The 21,088-nt window shown below is 34.1% G+C and overlaps 1 protein-coding gene across 1 annotated transcript in view; it reads left to right on the forward strand.

Annotated features, from left to right (window-relative positions):
- The first annotated feature begins 735 nt into the window (after positions 1-735).
- Positions 736-21,088, forward strand: part of LOC136025530 (NHL repeat-containing protein 2-like) — a 70,209-nt gene continuing 49,856 nt past the window's right edge. Inside the window, exons 1-4 of the mRNA XM_065701560.1 lie at positions 736-911; positions 7,689-7,840; positions 13,528-13,687; positions 19,132-19,382. Of these exons, the coding sequence (XP_065557632.1) occupies positions 752-911; positions 7,689-7,840; positions 13,528-13,687; positions 19,132-19,382 (723 nt within the window). The 5' untranslated portion in view covers positions 736-751. The remainder of the gene's footprint in view (positions 912-7,688; positions 7,841-13,527; positions 13,688-19,131; positions 19,383-21,088) is intronic.

Genomic DNA, 21,088 nt, shown 5'->3' on the forward strand with positions numbered 1-21,088 from the left:
TTAATGACATAGAAGGATACCAGTATTAAATACTTAACAAGGTCAGACTGATTAGTGCTTTTCAGCTAGTAGGCTGTGCGAAAATTGAAGGTAGATAAGCTCGATAATAGAGATACAGTGGTACCGCCACTGTATGTCAAAATGCTTATTTTTTGCAACTAGTACTGCTAATAACTCACCGCAGTACCAAGCCACCTGAGGCCAACACAGCTACGCACATTTCTCCTCCATCCCAATCTGTTCAAAGCCTCCCTCTTTACACTTTTCCAGAAAGTTCCAATTTACTTAAATTTTTTCTTTATGAGATTCTTCCATCCCAGACGAGGACGACCTGCTTTCTGTTTATCACTAGACAGTTGGTCTTTGTCTGTGTCAACTAAATATTTTGGTGTTTTCTATAATTGCACTTTGCTTTCCCATGAGACCCTTATGACTGGCAAAATTTGTGCAGTAAGAGGATAAAAAAGTTCTTGTAATAAAATCTAATCAGGTGACTTAAACATATGTTGATAATGCTAAAGAGGTAACTGGAAAAGCAAATGTGGTAGTTACATTTTGAGAAATGAGTCTGGGCTAAAGAAATTAACTGCGGTGTTTCGACTTAATATTACTACTTTGCTTACTTTTTGTTTGTGCGGCAGAATTTCTCCAGATTTAATTCTTCCGTAGGATTTTTCAGCTAATCGACTATATAATTTCAGAACGGGCAAACGAGCTGACAATTTAAGCAGAAAATTCAAAAATAGATAACATGTCTATGCCAGACTACTTTCAAAATATTTCTATACAGCTATTACAGCTAAAATGTCAAGAAACAAGCTCTTACAAAGTTTTCATATCCGATATTGTTGCTAAAGCTAATACACTTGACTTTGGAAATGAAGTTTCTGATCTATTGGTAGCTCTTAAAAGTAGGAAATAGTTAATAGCCTTGGCCATTAAACTTTTAAACGATTAACAATTTTATAAAATATTTATCCGTATATTTATTGATATATGACAGGAGAAGGATACACACTTCATAATATTCAGATTATTTCTAGCCAAAACGTTTTGCATGCAACCCTGCTATACTTTACCCCCCTTCCCCAATGCAAAGATATAGCCTATAGGCTAGCCAAAAATATAAGCTACTTCCCACCAATTCTACCAAAGCCTTTCTGTTGTTTCAACCCATGTGCCTGTAAATTGAACTAACTATGATAAAGCAACAACTTGAAAAACAAGTGATAGGTGGCAGAATACACTGGAAATATACAGTTTAGGGTATATGTTTGCATATTAAGGGATAGGGGTGAAGTCTAGATGGAATGCATGTACAAAACATTAGCTAAAAAGGTAAAATTCTAGTTCAGCTACTTTTTTCTATTTTGGAAAAGGGGTTAGGTTAGGGAGATAAAACTTTCAGGGATGGGTCTACAGACAATAGTAGGCCCTATGTCTTGGGAAGATATTTTGAAGTACCTACCTCTATTCCTTCTCCCTCTAGAGGAGCCTGACTTTTGATGACCTTTTAAAATCTTTTGGATATAAAAGTGAAACTTTGGAAAATAGATCTTCTGCTTAGATAAAGTACAAGAAAACTGTTTTCACCTTCACAACTTTGCTCAATCTCAATTTATGAGGTTTTAAAGATATGCAAATACAAATCCTAAATTTGGAAAAAAAACCATTGATATGGCTCAAAATTCTACTCTTAAAATTCTAGTTGAAATAACAGAAATACTACTACTACTACTACTAATAACTCACTGCAGCACCAAGCCGCCTGAGGCCAACACAGCTATGGTATTTTAGAACTAGAATATATGTTTTTGGTCCTGGATTCATTACTGAAAGTTTCATTTTCCAGATCTAACCCCTTTCTAAGATAGCAAAAAGTAGCTAAACTAAGATTTTACTGCTAAAATTATTTTGGATATAGATGCTCTGATATTTTCCAAAATACCTACCTAACTAAGTGAAAAAACCTTCTCTCCAAAAGGATCCAAAATTTTCAGCTTGTTTTCAAGAACTTTTAGTAGAAATGACAATAGGCTATCTAAAATCTAGTTTCAAAAGCTATAAGATGTGACATGTTATGTTGGGTGATTATCCAGCATCAGGGAGGCTGACTATATATAATGTCAACATGTTTGCTTTTTAGCAACAAGCTTGTTGAACTGCATCTTCATATATTTCAAGCTTTCTGTCTAATGGACATGATTCTTATGCCTAGACTTAATGTACCATACCTCCATACCATACCTCCATTCCATATCCAACTCTCCTCCTTAAGACCAGAATAATAAAGATAGGCAAAAAGAATCCTGATACTGGAGTTTACCATTAATGAAGTAGTTTCCCATTCCTAGTAACTCTGAGACTGTATAAACCCTTCCAAATTCATACCTTCCAAACAAAGTGTATCTCAAAGAAGAAATATAAAAATTGAGTTTATATCCTACTGGTCAAAAGAACAATATTTGAAATCTTCTTCTTAAGGACATAACCATTCTTATGCCAGACACTTAAATTCACTTAAAATTCAAATATAATCATATTGTATCTCACTTTCAAGCTCTTGACAGGTTGCCAGTGTGCCTGCCAGGAGTAAAATCCCTTAAATTGCAGGGATCAGGTGAGCAGGGATCAATGCTTCCCTTGCTGAGTTAGCTCTGATGGTAACAACTTGCTTTATTGCAGATAATTTAAAACTGAAATAAATATTGACCTTACCCATCTTGTCTGTAGTTTAAATTGCTGCCCTAAACAAAATCAAGAGAATCTGGGTAAGTCATAAAAAGAACAAAGATGAATGTGGTAGCTGTCAGGTTGAACTTGATGAACAGTTTTTGGCCTTATCATATGATGGTTGTGACAGATGGTTATGCACAGAGTATATTGGGTTATCAAAGTCAGAATATGAATTGTTCTGAAAAATGACTGATAGTCTTACATGCAAAAGGTTTTGCCCAGTTTTTAAGATTAGTGGAAACACCAGTCTAGGCTCAGAAACAACCCAAAAACTAATTGAAACAACTATCTCAAAAGCTGTGACTGCCTTGCTTAATCAGTTCTGAGAAGATCTCAAGCAAGAACTAGTGAACATGAATAGCAGAATTTTAAATTTAGAAAGTGATGTTACAAGCAAATGTTCCCTAGCCAATGTGGAAACAAAATAGAAGACATAGTTAAAAGTAAGCTGAGCTAGTCTCATAATGACAGTAGTACAAATTTTCAAAGTGGTGTGAGGAAAATTATTCATGAGGACAGCAAAAGACAGAAACATCAGCTTAACATTGTGGCATATGGAATACCTGAATCATGTGAAGAGGCTGCTGACATCCAAATGTTTGTTTAAGACCATCATTCCCAATTGTACAATCTGCAATCTGTCATTGTTCTGAAGCCACAGTGACTTGGAAACAATTCTCCAAAACCAGGTGACTACCTAGGCCTGTCATTTTCCTTGCAGACAGTTACAGGGTTAAAAAGGAGATTGTGACTAAATCAAGAGTGCTGAAAGGGGATGTACAGTTTCACTTTGATTGCAAAAAGGCAGAAAGAGAAAAGGGTAAACAGATTCAGTTGTCAAAAAAGAGGGTAATAATGTAGTATTGACTCCTTTGTCCACTGAAACAAGCCCAACTGTTAATAGTTCTTTTTCTAGTAGTGTTAGTGTTGATGATGATAATAGTGATGCTTTCCATTTGTGCTCAAGCTCAACAAACATTAGTTACAAAAGTCTACCAAAAGTGTTACATAATAATAATTCAGTCAGTGGAAAGAAAGTGTTGAAACTGTTTTACACAAACATTGATACAGTGACAAACAAGCTTCCAGAATTGAAACTGGCAGCCACCACTGAAGATTGTGATATACTGTGTATTTGTGAACTGACCACTAAGAACTCCACCAACCCACTGGCAGAAAACCATATCAGGGTACCTGGATATTGCCTTTTCTCAAATCTGTCTATTAATCCAGGAGAGGCACCGCCATCTACATAAAGGAGGGAATATAGGTTTAAGATTTTTCTTGAATTCATGATTATTTCCTATGAGCTCAGAGTGTTTTGGTCAGTATTATTAATGAAGGAAGACCATTACTGTTAGGTTGCATGTATAGAAGCCCCAGATGCCCTTGCATCTTACCAAGTTCTAATTCAGTTGGCTTAACAAGCATCCAATCATGATAATCAGGGCTTAATTCTTCTTGGAGACCTGAGTCTACTGGATGTCAAATGGGTTTGGGCTTGGGTTATCAACAAAGCTCTATTGCCAGTAACCCATCTGTTGAACATTTGGGTAGCAATAGCCTATATCAGGCAATTGACCAGCCAACCCAGCATAAGAATAACCAGATGCCATCCCTACTAGATTTGACAATCACTAGCAACCCAGGATTGTTAGTGAATACTGAGTACCTCCTTCCCATTGGTGCCAGTGACCAGGTCTGCATCTGCCATGACTTGCTGACTAGTCAACAAACAAACAATTGCACTAAACAAACTTACACCAACTACAGCAAAATCAGGGAGATAATACAGGCAGTATAATGGGACCAAGTGATTTTGAAGAGAGACATTAAGCTAGCCTGGCAAAATTTTAAGAACACTCTGCTCCAAGCTCAGAGGACATGTACTTCAAGTTCATTTGTGAATGCACCAAAACACTGCCACACCTGAACCAGCCTATTAAAAAGGCTATGAACCATAAGAAGAAGGTTTTTTCAACATATAAGAAATGCAAATGCACTCACCACTGGGATCATTTTGCAAGAGCAAGGAATAAACTGAGCCAACTGACTAGGCACTTCATAGCTTACTATGAAGATAACTTGGAATTGAACATCAAAGACAGTTCATAGAGGTTCTGGAGATAGGTATCTGCTAAAGATAAGAGTAGACAAACTATTTCATTCCTGCTCAACCTTGAAGGAAAAAAGCTGGAATATCTGGAGGACATTGCAAATTGCAAATCCAAGAAAATTAGATGAATCAAAATAAAGGATTTGTATTTGTCAATCTTAAGACAGTTGTGACCTGTTTTCTATGATGACTTCTAAGCCTTAGGACTAGGAATGGAATACAGATACAAGCTTAAAAATGCTTTCTACAATAGGATTTTGGCTCCCAATAAACTGCTGAAAGTTTCATTCACCTAACTCAACTACTTCCTAAAATAACTAAAATCCATTTAAAAAATTCTACAAAATAATTTAGTATAAAGTAACATTTACTCTAATAATACTAATTTCATTATAATAATATATATAATAACTTAACTATTATATATAATAGTAAATACTAATGTAATATAAGGTACCTGTTTCCAGCATGTTTTTTTTTTGCCAATACTCTCATCAACGTGCTATATTCACTCAGAATGCAAAGATTTTCTTAGAAAGACACTAATGTTTCTTTTTTTAGGGGGGAGGCTGAAACATCGTTTACCCATGGATCTATTTTTGGTTGGCTTAAAATTAGATGGTGACTATGTTAGCGTAAGCTTATAAAAGTTGTAAATTTTCAAAATCTCTGTTACATTTATTTCTCAGACTTTTGTAGACTGTAAGTCAAACCGTCTTAATAAAAAATCAAACTAATACCACTGATAGCGGGTACATTATCTAATAGCAAAATTAGAGAAGAGCAGCTTTTTGTTATATCTGGGAAAGTTATTGTGCTAGACAGACTGGACTTTTGAGGGTAAATCCAGAAACAAATTAGGCTTTAGGAAGGTGTATACAAGTGCATGTCACAACTTATAGGGCTGCAAGTGTTCTGTGAAGATCTGTTTTAAAAATCTGAAAATAAATTTTGGGCTTCAAGTCTTCTTTCTGTGTACTGTAGTCTTTGGTAAGAAGTTCATCAGGATTAGAGCTTTATTCTAAGTCAAGTTTGATATATTTTTTTAAAAGTTAAGATATATTTTAATACTATCCTTTTGAGTGTGCAAGTAGGAGATGAGACACAAGCTTGGAAACACCTTTCTAGACCATAATCTTGGCTTTAGATTCGTTCCTGAAAGTTTCATCTACATAGCACAACCACTGTCAAAGTTATCCAAAAGCACCTCTTGTCCACTTTTGCCATAAAGCAGGCATAGGACTAAGATTTGGTTTATGCATTAATAACTAAGGTTGCTTAAGTGAAGACTAGAAGTTTACTCATACACATATTCTATTTTTATATTACTGAGTAGTTGACTAATTATAAAATGTTGCAGTCCATGGGAGTAGCCAAGATATTCTTGTCTTCTTTATCACCTGCCATGGACATTCACATAAATATTATGCTAATGAATAGAATGTAGGTAAATTTTTCCCTTGGGGGTCGGGAGGTTCAACCTGAAAAAATTCTATGGATGTTAGAAGTATGAAAAAAGACTTTTTACCTGGCTTTTTTTTATGATACAAAATGTTCAAATTTCGTCTATTTCTGATTCTCCTAAGAGGGGAGGGTAAGGAGATAGTGACTCGCAAATGTGCGTTTTCTGTTGTAACATTTGTGAATTATTTTGAGTTTTTAGTTTGAATATTTTTTTATCTTACTAAAATGTTTAATCGATTTGAAAACTAGTTGATGCGACATACACTCTAAATGTCACATATTGACTTTTTGATTATTTTTTTTTTTTTAGAAAATTGCAGATTTTGCAAATAAATGTGCTTGCATAATTTTTCTAGTTCACTGTCTTCCAGGGGGGGGGGGGGGCTTCTAATTTTTTTTGCTAGAAAAATTTATTAAGGTTAAAATTCTGTTACAGTTTTTGTATATTTTTAGACTTTTAGAAGGGTAAAGGGTGGCCTGCATACATACATAATGGACAATGCTATATTACACCCACACATTCGTGAGTTGCTAGTAATTCCAATAAAATATTCTACCAGGAATTTCTAATAAAATCATTGTGTAAAAACTTCAATTGTGGTATGTACTTTAAAAAAAACTTCCATTATTTCCCCAAAATTTCTCGTTTCCCAAAATACTTTCAGTGAACGTTTAACTCTTTCTTTATTACTATTGCTGTTATTGTCTCTGAGTGAAAAGTGTATTGTGTCTGAATTTTTTTTTTTTTGCTCTAAATGGTAACATAAGGAAAAAAAAAAGGTTTGATGGATTCATTATTTAGTTACATGATGTTCACTTAAAACAGTTTAAATTGTGTTTTTCTGTTTCTAGCATGTGGCCAATGCTGGTCAGCCTAACTGCTTGTGAGTACCCATAACACCCATAAAAACAGTTGTTTTTTTTTTGCCAGAATTGTTTTGACCTTCAAAATCCTTTGGTGGATGTGAGAAAAATGCATAAAATTTTTCCCATATTATATTTGATTTTGTTTTACAGCTAATTTGAATTTAAAAATTTTCTTTTTGTCTTGGAACCCAGATAAAATACTTAAATTCAATCTCTTAAAAAAAACCCATTTTTTTTTATTTACTGATTGATTTTCAGTAAATTACCTCTAACTTTTGATTCTTGCGTGATTAGTCTACTGAAAAAAAAAAAACTCATTTGACTCTCTACATGATATCAGAAACTTAGGAAACAGTATGATAGCTAATAAATACTTTTTTTTTAATGAGATTCCAATTTCATTGGAGGTATTATAAAAAGTTTTGAAATATCTTTTTTCCTTGCAAATATAAAGTGAAAAGCCTATTTATTTTAGCCTGTGTTGCAATTCTTTATTCCATTTCAGCATTAGATGTTGTCAACAGCAAAGAAAAGGATCTAGATTTTTCTAGCCAACTACTAGTTCTTGACTTCTTTACCTACTGCTGTATAAATTGTATGCATATTTTGCCTGATCTTGAAGTAATTGAGCAGACATTTGGAGATAAGGTGAAAGTTGTAAGTTCTATTGCTTAGAGTATGTAGTAGTGATGGGACAGTACCAAAATATTTTCTGACTTTGTTTCCAATTCCACAAAAATGCTTCAATTCCAGTGAAATTCCTCACTCTAATTCTTAGCCAAGTTAAGTATAGTGCATTCTCCATGTATTCTACTCACGAAATTTGCATTTGAAAATAATTGTTGTTTTAATTATTGGAACCACCTGCAATAGAACCTAGCCTGTACAATTCCTTTAACTTAACTAAATTCTACAAAAATGTCTTTTATTTCAGAAGCAAAGTTGATGGTGGATCTTTCTTGAGAATTGGGAGCATTTTTCCGATTTTAACAAAATCTTGGGTTTTTCTGATAACAAATAACTATTCAAAATTAATTTAATAAAAACAGCTTTTATAATTTTTGTCGAGGCTGCATCTAAATTGTGCTATTTTTTTTTTTACAACATCAGTAAATTACAATGTGAACAAATTACAAACGGCTAATTGCACTGACAAAAAAAAGAACAAAAGAGTCGATAAAATGATTTGTGCGGCATCTTAACAGTTCGATTTTATTCCTGCTTTAAGTAGGCAGAGGCTTTGTACAAGGAGATGGCAGCAATGAACAATGCTTCTGACTCGTGAATAGTAATTGTCTAAACTTTAGGGTAAGGTCGTATGTTTGCTTACGGAGACTTGAGATTTTAGCGACTTGAGAACGTATTTGCTTGACGCATAATTTGCACCAAGTATGATTTTTGCAGCACATTTCTGCAGACTTACAGTGTCACTACTGACATATTCTATATTGTGCACTTGAGGGCCCCAGATTGGACAAGCGTACTCAAGTAATGGCCGTACATAACACAGATATGCCAGTTTGAGCTGCATTGTAAAAAAAAACCCAGGCGCTCCAAAGTAACCAGCGACTTTAAGGCGTAATTTTCTTTTTTTACTAGGTTTGTAACATACGGGCTAAAGAAGCAGTCTGAGCTAAAAGTGACATCGATTATATAAGCGGTTTAGATAACTGGGTGTCATGGTTCAGGACAGGAGAGATCACGTTTCAGAGGGTTGTGCCTCGAGGTGCACCACATGTTATTTTGGGCTATCCCAAGTCAAGATCACTATAACTCTTCGAATTACTTTTTTGGAATGTTTATTTATTTTGTCTTCTAAATGATTAGTTGGGTTGTTTTTCTAATGGCAAATATTTTTGTTTCTGATGATAGCCCATTATTTAGGAATTATCTAAAATGCCCAAATTATCTCTTGGTCTGTTTTGAGTCTGAAGATTTATTTGTATTATATTGCATTTTATTTTTTTGAATGTTTTTTTTTTATTACGCAAAAACATCGTTGCTTGAGAACACTTTTTATACAAACAAGAATATTGGTATTTGGAGATATATTGAATTTAAAGAGAGAATGGAGGTCATCATAACTTCCCCCCTTTTTTCTCCCATGATTTATTGCGAACTTCGTTTTTAATTTTGTTATGTTTTTTATTTTGTTTAACAATTTCATACACTTTGAAATATTATATGGTTGTGTGTCTTAACTAGCTCCATTTGAGCCATAACGAATGCAGTCTGAGTTCAGCGGAACTGTCTGTATTTCAGTCAATGCGAAAAATTCTGAAAATAAGAAAAGAAAATGCATTGTAAATTTAGCTATCATTTGTTATATTTTTTAAGAGGACCAAGAGGAACCTAATGCACAAAATAAAAAAAATAGTTTGGGGACATTGACCTCCCCAAAAAATGGTATCCAAAATAAGACCGAATTTTTATTATCTGATTGAACCTATACCCTTAAATGCTTTAGCTAAGGAGACCTGAAAGCACAAGGAAAAAAAAATGTTGGCTCCGTCAAAACGCGACCCAACGAAGGTCCAATAAACTTTTTTTTGAACGGGTTGAACCTAAAAATCTGTAAGCACCTAAATCAAGGAAAACTATATACAAAAGAAAAAATAATGGAGGGGCACGGTCCACCCAAAATAACGCCTGAAAATGGCTGAAAATGTTTTTTTTTCTGATCTGCTCAATAGGTAAATTCTTAACTTCGCTTGGTTCAAGAGAACAGAAATGTGCATGAAAAAAGACTTGAATAATATTGGTTCCCATCAAAAAAGGTAAAAAAATGTTCCGAACGACTCTAAACTTGCACCAAAAGCTCTTGGACAAAGGGGACCCTCATGCACAAAAAATATTTTGAGGGCAAGGACCGCCCAAAAATAGCACCAAAATTTTTTCGTGTGGGATTGAAAATTGTATTTGAAACTTCTCGGATCAGGTGACCCCCCCCCACCCCACCCCAGCAAAAATGAAAAAGAGTTCGTTTGCCTGAAAATGGAACCCTAAAACAGTCAAGACACTTTTTCCTGAACAGCTTGAAATTTTAAATTGTAAGTCACTGGCCAAGTAGACCTTAATATTTACAAAATTTTATTTTTGGGACATTGGTTTCCCTACAAATTGTGGTCCAAAAAGGCCAAAAACTTGTTCTTTCTCGATTGGTTTGAAATTTTCAAGGATCATTGCCTGAGTTGAGAGAACTATAATTTTATTTGGGGATGGGAGTGTGTTAAGGACCCCAGTAATAGGCCACAATCTCGTTGTCTCTGATCAGTTTGAGACTTGCAGCCGTAAGTTTCCAGACCAAGAAGAGCCTAACATAAAAATAGAAATTAGTTTGGGGGTGTAGTCCCCCAAAAGTGGGACCCAAAAAAAGATAAAAAAGGACTATCTTTTCTAATCAGCTCAAGACTTATATTGCTTACTCCTTCGAGTAAAAGGGTTCCATTGCACAAGAAAAAATAGAAGCAAATTTTGGTTTTCCCAAAAATGATCAATAAGTTTTTTTTCTGAGCAAATTGAAGTTTTTAAGTCATAATATCTTGGGTCAAGTAAACCCTAATGCAGAAGACAAATTTTTGTTTAGGGGCTCAGTTCATCTTCCGAAAAGGGTGTCTAAAAAACAACCAAAATCTTTTCTTCTGATTATATTGTTGGGAGGGGAAGGGTGTTAGAAAGCCAGAAAATGGCCTGAAAAACTTGTTGTCTTTAATCAATTTGAAACTCTGAACCGCAAGTTCCTTGGGCGAGAGTACCCTAATATTAAAAGAAAATGCGTCTGGCCAAAAGGGGACCAAAACATGGCCAAAAAACTGCTTTCTCCTATGCTCAGATTAGGAAAACACACATAGGTATTCCGTGATTTGCTTTAAAGTTATATGTAGATAACTTTAATAAAGCTAAGACATGCTGTAAATAAGTTGTAGATAAGCTGTGCAAAAGGTGTAGATAAGACATGTAGATAAAGCTGAGATAACTTTAATAAAGATAAGACATGAAAATGAAGAGCAAAGACACGGGTGGTTACAAGATACGCGAAAACGAGAATCTGAGCGAGAAAAAATGAAAATGAAGATTAAGACGCAGGCAGTTAGAAGATGTGCCAAAACGAGAATTATAGCGTGTCAAAAATGAAAATGAAGAGCAAAGATAGGGGCGGTTGGATGATTTGTAAGAACGAGAATCTGAGGGAGTCAAAAATCAAAATGAAGAGCAAAGATACACGTGGTTAGAAGGCAAATAACACCGAGAATCTGAGCGAGTCACAAATGAAAATGAAGAGCAAAGACACGGGCGGTTAGAAGATATGCGAAAACGAGAATTAAAGCTTGTCAAAAATGAAACTAAAGGGTTACACGGCTACTTAGGTGAACGACGAACATATAATGAAGTATGGAAGAGCCCTGACAGCCACCAATAAAACTTCTGATTGTTATATTTATATTTCTTTTTTTTAAATTAATTATGCGATTAATAATTATAATGCATATTAACACAATTGATATTTCAGGTCACAAGAACGATTAAATAGGTCAGGACTCTAAGGAAAAATTGGTATTTTTCTCAGGGTGGTAGTAACGAACCTGTGGTGACGTTACGGATAAAGGATATGTTTTATTTGAGTTTCCATATTAAAATTTTAGTGCGTAACATTACACATTTCATAAACATTACATACAGTACTGTTTTTTTTTTTTTAGTAAGAATCAAACACCAAGTGTGAGTAATTGTCACCTTTTGTTTTATGGCTCTTATGCTAATTTTCTCGGGGAGTAGGCTGTTTGAATGCTGCCAGTTGGGTTTTCTACCTGTTATTAGGACTGAAAAACACAGATAACAGAAGGATAATATGAAAAATATAGGAAACCATTAGAAAATTGCAGAATACTGAGATTGTGAACAAGCAAGGGTTTTGACTTTCTCCTCCATGCGCAAGAAAGTTATCTGATAGAAGATTCTACTTACAATTTTGTCGACCATATTTTTTTCCTTGACTCTAGTGTAGTATTTCTGATTTTATTTTTAATTTCAGGAAGTAGAGCTGAAGGGCCATACCAGTTTCTTAATGGCCAAGTTTCTTAATTTTTATAAGGGTGAAAACAGTTTCTTATTTCAGTAGCAATTTCAACTTGAGCCGCGGTATAATATTGTATTTTTAAACAAGCAATAATTGTATATATTTCTTTAATTTATCTGTAAATCTCTTCTTAAAAATGGCACTCAATTTTTTTTCAAAAAACTGACATATTTCCATTTTATGGTGTGAAAACGATCCAGGTTGGTCGTGACTTGAGAACGTCCATTTAGGGCTTTAATTTTGGAAAACAAATCGTGTAGATGCGGCAAAAATATTAGGATTTGTTGTAATAAATTTTGATGAAAATGATTGTCTGCTGAATATTTAAAAAAACACATTACAATTAATTTGATGTTGATAGTAGAGAATGGAATATAATTTATTTGCGCTTAAAGCCATGGTTTATAGCAAAATATATAAAAGAAACAACAAAGAAACAGATATTACAAAAATCCTAACATAACAAAGCTCTATGGTCCATTGTAAGACGGAAGAATCACGCCAAATTTCTTAAACTCATAAAATATTCATCCACACACACTCTCACTAACCGTTCAAAATCAAAATCCTCCCTACCGAACATTAAAATTTTCTAATCATTCAGTTTTTCACATTCACACATCAGGTGACATACACTGTCATTCAAACCTCCACACGTAGGACAAAATACGAACCAGCATTTGACCTTTCCTCCCAATAAAATTTCTTCTTTGGCCCAGTACAAGCTATCAACTGATAACTTTATTTCTTTTTTATTTAAACCTACCTTAAAAAATATACCTCACCCCAAACATTATTCGATCGAAAACAAAGAGCTAGAGAAGCCGAAAGTGAATATTGGACCTGCCATGCTTATACTTCCTGATCCTGTATAATCCTTTCAACTAATCCACTTGCTTTCTCCCTCATATCCTCAAGCCCTAAAAATGACATAATTCCCCCACAAATGACCTAATCTACAGTGATATAATATATTCTTAACTTGGTACGACCACAACCTACCTGAACCACATTTTAACATAGAGTAATTTGTTGGTATAAATACTAAAAAGTTTCACCAAATAAAATTTAAGCTGTTCTGAGAAAGAGATTAAAAAGACTCGGTGAAGGAGCGAAACTCGGTCGCCTGGTACTCTAATCTAAATCGCCAGTAAATTGTAAAAGTTCTGTGCTTAATACCTGCTCGATAGTTCTAGTTCTTTGTCTAGTTCTCCCCGAGTAGTTCTATCACGTTTTGTATGGAAAGGATTCAATTGAGTATTTTCAGATTGGAATTCATAGTGCCAAGTTCGAAAACGAAAAATCGACAGAGAATATACTGAAAGCTGTTGAAAGATACAACATAGCTCATCCTGTTTTGAATGACAAAGATTGTTTAATCTGGAATAAACTTCACATCAAATGTTGGCCTACAATTGTTGTTTTTGGTAAGGATTTAACTGTATTTGATGTACGAGATTGAGGCCTAAAGCCGAGATCGAGTCTGTTGATTTTTCAATTAAAATAAAGTTGCCATGACTAATTGGAGAAAAAAGCCAAAACAGGTAGTCTTGAGTGAGAGGCAGAGTTGGCATACGCCTTTTTTTTAGGATTGTATAAAAATGATGTCATTTCACTTGTTGATAAATAGTCTATCATCCATCCATCCTAGGGCAGAACTAAGGTACACATTACAAATAATATAGTTCGATTAAAAATAAGAAACAAAGGTAAAAAAAAATCCAAAATTAAAAAAACCTGCTATATTTTTGATTCCTCTAGTAATATACGAATGCTGAAGATTATATCGCAACAAAATCGATTTTAAAATTTCTATAAAAGATTAATTTTGATGTCTCAAGTCTGCTGTTGGTGAAGATCGTGATTTCATGACTTAGTTATAAGAAATGTTTATGAAGTGTTTTTATCTAATCAGGGCTAATTTCTCCTGATTCAGGGCTAATCAGGGCTAATTTCTAATCAGGATAGCTTTTTAATTGAAGAGATTATCCGCATTACCGCTATTATTTTTAGTAGGCAATTTTCTTACTATGAAGGATCATATGAAGACATTTGCCCATATGAAGTTCTTTTAAAGTAAAAAAATCCGTTGTTTCTACGGACCACTTGTGTGGGACCTATCCATAGGAATACTTGGACGAAAAGCTGTATATCTGTCCGTTAAGTCAGAGGTATGGTTCTCAAATCCCAAATATTGTCTAAAGTTGAACATTGTAAGCTTCAAGTGGCTTATAAATCTTTTATACATAAATTGTAAAGTTGCCACTTGACGGTACTATTTTTACTTCAAAAGACTATATCCAAAAGTGAACAAAAGAGATGATTACAAAGCTCATTTAAAAATAACTTATATTTTTATTTCTACGCATAACCAAAGAAATTCGAATAGCATTGGAAATATCTCCAGGTATTGATGAGGATACCAGTCAAAGTAGGCTTTAGCTTGTCAACGGTTCACCCTTTTATGTTTTAGCAGATATCATTATGCCCCATTCTTTGAGCTGAAAATTTATGCCTCTTCCTCTTTTTATTTGTTTTCTCTAGGAGAGGATTAACACTGTAGTCTTGAACACAGTTGCATGAACACATATATTATACATTTTGCATAGATTTTTGGCTGTCTGAAGGGCAGAGAAACACTGACTTGACTTGAAGACTAAGTTCTAAGCAACTTGACAATTATACTATTTGTATATTTTGGACGGCCATGTGCTTGGAACAGGCTTCGAGTATATTGCTTTATCTTTAGTAAATGTAATTGTTCTATTTATAGCCCTTTTTGAATAATAAGAAAAATATATCATCCCATCAGGTATCCTCTGAAAAAGACAGCAGGGTATTGTTATATTTGAAAAAAAAAATGGACTGCCCTGTTCGACAGAGGACATAGCCCATATTTAGATTGATAAAAAACGATATTTAAATTGTTAAAAGATTGTCGTTGCATTAATCTAATTGAAAAATTATAACTAATTCAATATAATCAAATCTAATTAAGCTAATGAAATCAAAACAATTATGCTAATTAAGAAATGGCAATATTTAAAGGCTTTCATCTCATTTAAAAGATTGCCATCTTGATAAAGGATGATACCAGATAGTAAAATTGTTCAAAGCCTTTCAATTTGCTGTTTCAACGCAGCTTAAACGCAAATTTTCATTTCTTGTAAACTCATCAGTCTTCTAGATTATCGCTTATTGTGACAGTAAATGTAATAACAGTTCATTTATGCCCATTTCCTTATGTCCATTCATATATGCCCTTTTACATATGCTCAATATGTCCATTTCTCATTTTGGAGTATGATGATGGATTAAGGGAAGAATCAAAAGAGGAGAATCAAAAAGAGAATCACAAAAAGAAAGGGATAGATGTTGAATTGGCTTGAAAAACCAAAAGTATAACAATATTAGGATGCGTGGGTAGTTTCTGAGCAAAAACAATTTTGTGGGCATAAACAACAACTATTTAGTTATCGAACAAACTATTCACAGCAAAAATAACATTCTTCTGGACTGCCAAAGAGCCTGACACAGGGCTGTCCAAAGGTGTAGTCAAGTAAACATGGAAAAACAAATATACGCTCATCCGAAATTTGATTCAGTTTAAATTTCATTAATTAATTTTTTAATTAAAAATTCAAATGAGTTGACCAACATATTAATTAGCTGTAGATTCGCCCAATTACCTAAAACATAAAAGACCAAATTCTAATCCGCCACCATCCTCCAATTCCCCAACGACAAAAAAAACTGTGTCTCTTATTTTTTTTTATATCGTATGGTTTATCCCTTTAAGCAACACTTAATTATTCAAACCCATATTATTATTAACATAACTGTCCATCTCATTCCGGAAACTAATACCTCTGTGTAAAAAGAAATGTTTCGACTTGGGCATTATTACTAGTAGAGAGCGGAACTTACTCTTTCGCTCGAGGATTGTGACTTTGAAAATATCAGTTCATTTAAGAAATATAAAAAAAAAACAACTATAGTTTGTCAGATGTGAGTTCTTTTTTCGTTTTCAATTCGACGTACAGTTTGTACATAATTTGTTTCATCTTGTCTGTTTCATCTCTTAGTATTATTTTATTGTATGTGTTAATAGTCTAGTTTTTCATTCTTGTTGGCGTTGAGGGGGACGGGGGCGCTTCGGAACACGAAGCCAATGTTTCTGATAATGTATGGAATGCTATTATGGAAATATAGTTGTGTTGTGCTTATATTATAGGTTCGTCTAGCTTGTTTACTCAGTATTAATGTAGATTAGCCAGTATTTATATTTTATTGTTCTATTTTTAGAATTTTTTTTTTAATAAACTAAATCAAACTCTAAAATAAAATAATAAATTAACATAAAAAAGTTTCTTTTTATTCTATATTGTAGTATGGCTAATATCTTGTTTATTTACTTCCCTCTCTCTGACTTTGGGGGATAATAAAATGTTTGAATTTGAATTTAGCTGAATTTTTGATTTTTACTAGTACACAATATTTTTTTTACTGTCTTAACTAAAGGTTTTGCCTGTTATTTTATATTCTAATTTTATTTCCACGTTATATATACGGAATTATTTGTAGCACCAAACATAAGCTTTACCTTTGTAGTCATTCTGGGGGATTTTGGGTTTAATAAAATGCTTGAATATTCAGCTGAATTTTCGATTTTAATGCATATGATATTTTTTTACTGTCTTAGTTAAAGGTTTCACCTCTTATTTCATATTATAATTTTGTTTCTATGTTATGTATACGGAATTATTTGTCGCACCAAACACAAGCTTTACCATTGTAGTCAATGCGGCTTGGAATTTGCTTTATAAAAATACAAACGTTGGGCTAAATTTATGTAATACAGTGAGAGTTTTTTTTTTTGCTGCGGCGATATAATAGAATGAATTTCACATCGTTGACAGCGGTAAGAGAACAAATATAAAGTCTATTTAACAGCTAAGGTTATTAAAGTTTTCTGGAGGTCCGTAGAAATTCTGCCTGAAATGCTCTCTCTTCCACTGCCTCCTCTATTTGAAGTTATGAATAAAAATTTTTCACAAAATGGAAAAAAGCTAACACAAGCGCGTCATCACAATAAATAAAATGAAACACATACGGGAACAAAATGGACAAAAGCTAATACGAGTGCTTCGTAAAAAAAAATAGTGTTGAACAGACAAGGGAACAAGTTTTTTTTTTATATAGTTGGAATTCTCTCTTCTCACCCACCTCCTCTGAGTGAAGTTAGGAATAAAACGTTTCTCACAAAATGGAAAAAAAAAACAAACTTGAGTGCATCGTCACAAAAAAAACATCGTCAACAAAACCAGGGAGTGTTGAAAAATAGTTGAAACTAAAGTATAAAATACAGACAACCTTCGCAATGTCATTTAAAACAAAGAACAAAGGAGTTGCAGCACATGTTCTTATTTGGTTGGAAATATATCATGCTTATCGCAAACTATGTCCTTCAATAAAAATAAACTTTTTTTTATAGACGTTTGAATATTTTTATTGTCATGTTAGTTTTCTACTTACCATAAATCTTTAACTATGAAAACTCTATATTGTAGAAATCAAAATATTTTTGTGTTTCCAATTTGCAATATGTGTTATTAATAAGAACAGTAATAATGGTAGGCTTTCATATTACTTTCAATTGGCGATTTTTTTTACGCCTAACTAGAAATTTCATTTTCATGCAAACATTTTTTACCTTTTTTTTAGTTTCAAAGTTATCTACTATGAGTGCTGATGTCAATACTTGCATAAACCTCATTTTCTGATCATATCCAGAGTTCACTGATTCACCTTCTCTGTGAAGGAGTCCCTCAGTCAACTGAAGTGCGGATCTCGGTTGTGGATCGGGGAAAGTTCCCCAGATAATGGGGACTCGTTCGAATCAACAATAAGAAGGCACGGATCAAGGAGAGATCCAATCCCTTTGGATCCTTAAACATAAAAAAACAAGGGAAACAAATAAGTGATACACGGGTTAAAACATGATTTTCTTCAATTTTTAAGGTGGACGGCTGGAATACTCCGTTTAAAGGATTTCAAACATAAAAATTTACTTCGGACAGTTGCTTCACTCTTCAATTGGTCGGTGCTATTGCTATTGCTAGTATCTCTAAGAGCGAAGGCAAATACACATTAGAGTGACCCATGTCCTTTTGATGTTTTTTTGCTAAGCCCATCGACACGTTGATTTGTTACAACCGACCCAACCCTTAGACTTAGCTATGTATTAATTACTTAGCGAACAGAAAGCTGTGAAGATGGAATAGTCTAAAGATTGACGAAATATACTGCCTGCTATCATGGCCGAGTAGATGGTATGCAGAACTTGCAATACCATATGCTTCGGGATGATGGTTCAAGTCTTTGTGTCGTAAATCCTTTGGCATTAGGTGGGTTTCACTAGTGTGACTACAAGCTCAGCCACTGTGAGTCTGGGGAACCTACGCAAACAGTGTGTGTAACTTGTAAGAGCAGGGACTGGTGCTAGTGTCGACAAAAAATATTATTATTACCATTTAGCGTTTGGTGGCTCTTGGCATTTTTTTCCAGCATGTTAATCAGAATAATTAATTAGATTAGTATAGTTGGTAAAATTAAAACGGTAATAAGTGCATGATTTCAGTTCCTGACAGAAAAATGATTACAGAGCTTTTAAAAATGATTGCATGATTACAGAGAGAGAGCTCAAGGAAGAAAGTACTAACGGGACCCAAAATGGCGTCCGGTATGTAAGTCATGTTAATAACGTGAATGTACCGAAATATTTCTTTTCAGGAAGTTCAAAACATTTGTCGTGTTTTGTTTTCGCTTGCTTTTTCACACAATAGCAGTCAATAGGTATCTTTCTTAATAGGGCGAGGATTGAAGCCTCTGATTTGTTGCTCCGGGGAAGGATATCGAGATATAATTATACAGACTATAGAAGCTGCACTAGAGATATTTGGATCTATTTCTGTCAATCCAACTACTATTGTCCTTCCTAGAAGAAACCCTAATCAGCTGTATTATCCTGGCAAAATTGCATTGTCCAATGATGAGCTACTGGTGGTTAGTGATACTGGAAATAATAGGATTGTTATCTGTGATTTTGAAGGAAATGTCAAGGTGAGATTTATATTAAAATTTTGCAAGTATCATCAGTTTATCCAGATTTTGACAAAGTTGATTAGAGACGAAATCTATAGCGTATCCAGAGGGGAGGTTTTGTTTCCACAGAGGCGAGATTTCGGTTCCACATGCGTTTCCAGACTCTGGATTAATTCATGTGAATGTATGCTTACTCAACAGCTTAGCAAACACCCTTGTTTTATCTTTGCCTTTCGTTAATTCTCATGTTTTCTTTCGCAAAGATTAATGAACTTGTTCGAATGCTTTATTTTTCACTTATGGATAGTAACTCTGTTTCTCGAGTACCGTAATCAAATTCTCAAAGAGAGCAAATATTTGTGCAGTTTCCAAAATTACATTAATAAAATTCTGAGTTGAATGACCATAGTTTTTAAAACAGAGTAAAATAATGTCAAGAAACAACTATAATTGCCGAGAAACTGTAATCTAAAAGAACCACTTTCCAACAGTTAGTGGTAACGAACTGGCAGTAAGGAGAGACCCGGCTCAATGATAACCGAAACTCTAAAAAATGGAATTTTGATACCAATACCTACATCAGAAGAAACACATTTTAATGTTGATTTTAAATGTATAAGTTTCATCAAGTTTAGTCTTACCCACCAAAAGTTACGTGCCTGAGAAAATTTGCCTTATTTGAGAAAATATTGGGAAACAACCCCTTAAAGTCATAGAATCTTAACGAAAAATCACATCATCAGATTCAGCGTATCAGAGAACCCTGTAAAAATTTCAAGCTTCTATCTACAAAAATGTGGAATTTTGTATTTTTTGCCAGAAGACAGATCACGGATGCGTGTTTATTTGTTTGTTTTGTTTTGTTTTTTTTTGCCAGGGGTGATCGTATCGACCCAATGGTCCTAGAATGTTGTGAGAGGGATTGTTCTAACGGAGATTAAAATTTCTAGTGTCCTTTTTAAGTGACCAAAAAATTGGAGGGCACGTAGGCCCCCTCCCACGCACATTTTCCCCCACTGGATCAAAAGTCACTGGATCAAAATTTTGAGATAGCCATTCTGTTCAGCTTAGTTGAAAACGTAATACCTATGTATTTGAGGATGACTTAATCTCCCACAGCCCCTGGGGGAGGGGCTGCAAGTTACGAACTTTGACCATTGTTTACATACAGTAATGGGTATTATGAAGTGTACAGACGTTTTCAGGGGGACTTTTTCACGTTAGGGTGGTAGTAGGTCGGGGTAGGGGTTTACGTGGGAGGATCTTTCCATGGAGGAATTTATCATCAGGGAAGAGAATTTCCATGAAGACAGATCACGGATGCGTCTTTACTTGTTTTGTTTTTGTTTTTCCCCAGGGGTAATCGTATCGACCCAGTGGTCCTAAAATGTTGCGAGAGGGCTCATTCTAACGGAAATTAAAAGTTCTAGTGCCCTTTTTAAGTGACCAAAAAAATTGGAGGGCACCTAGTCTCCCTCCCTTGCACATCTTTCCCCAAAATCACCGGATAAAAATTTTGAGAATACCATGATAGCCATGATAGAGATAGCAGGATTTTCTAGCATTATTAAAAAAAAAAAAACAATGAGAAAATAAATAAAAAAATCTGGAATTAATGAATAGCATTAAAACTTAAAAAGAATATAAAATATTATATATATAAGGGGGTTCGTGTCCTCCACAATACCTTGCTATTTACGCTAAAGTATTTTTGATTGAGTATA

The sequence above is a fragment of the Artemia franciscana genome, chromosome 3 (genome assembly GCF_032884065.1).
Source record: "Artemia franciscana chromosome 3, ASM3288406v1, whole genome shotgun sequence".
In the NCBI taxonomy this organism is placed as follows: domain Eukaryota; kingdom Metazoa; phylum Arthropoda; class Branchiopoda; order Anostraca; family Artemiidae; genus Artemia; species Artemia franciscana.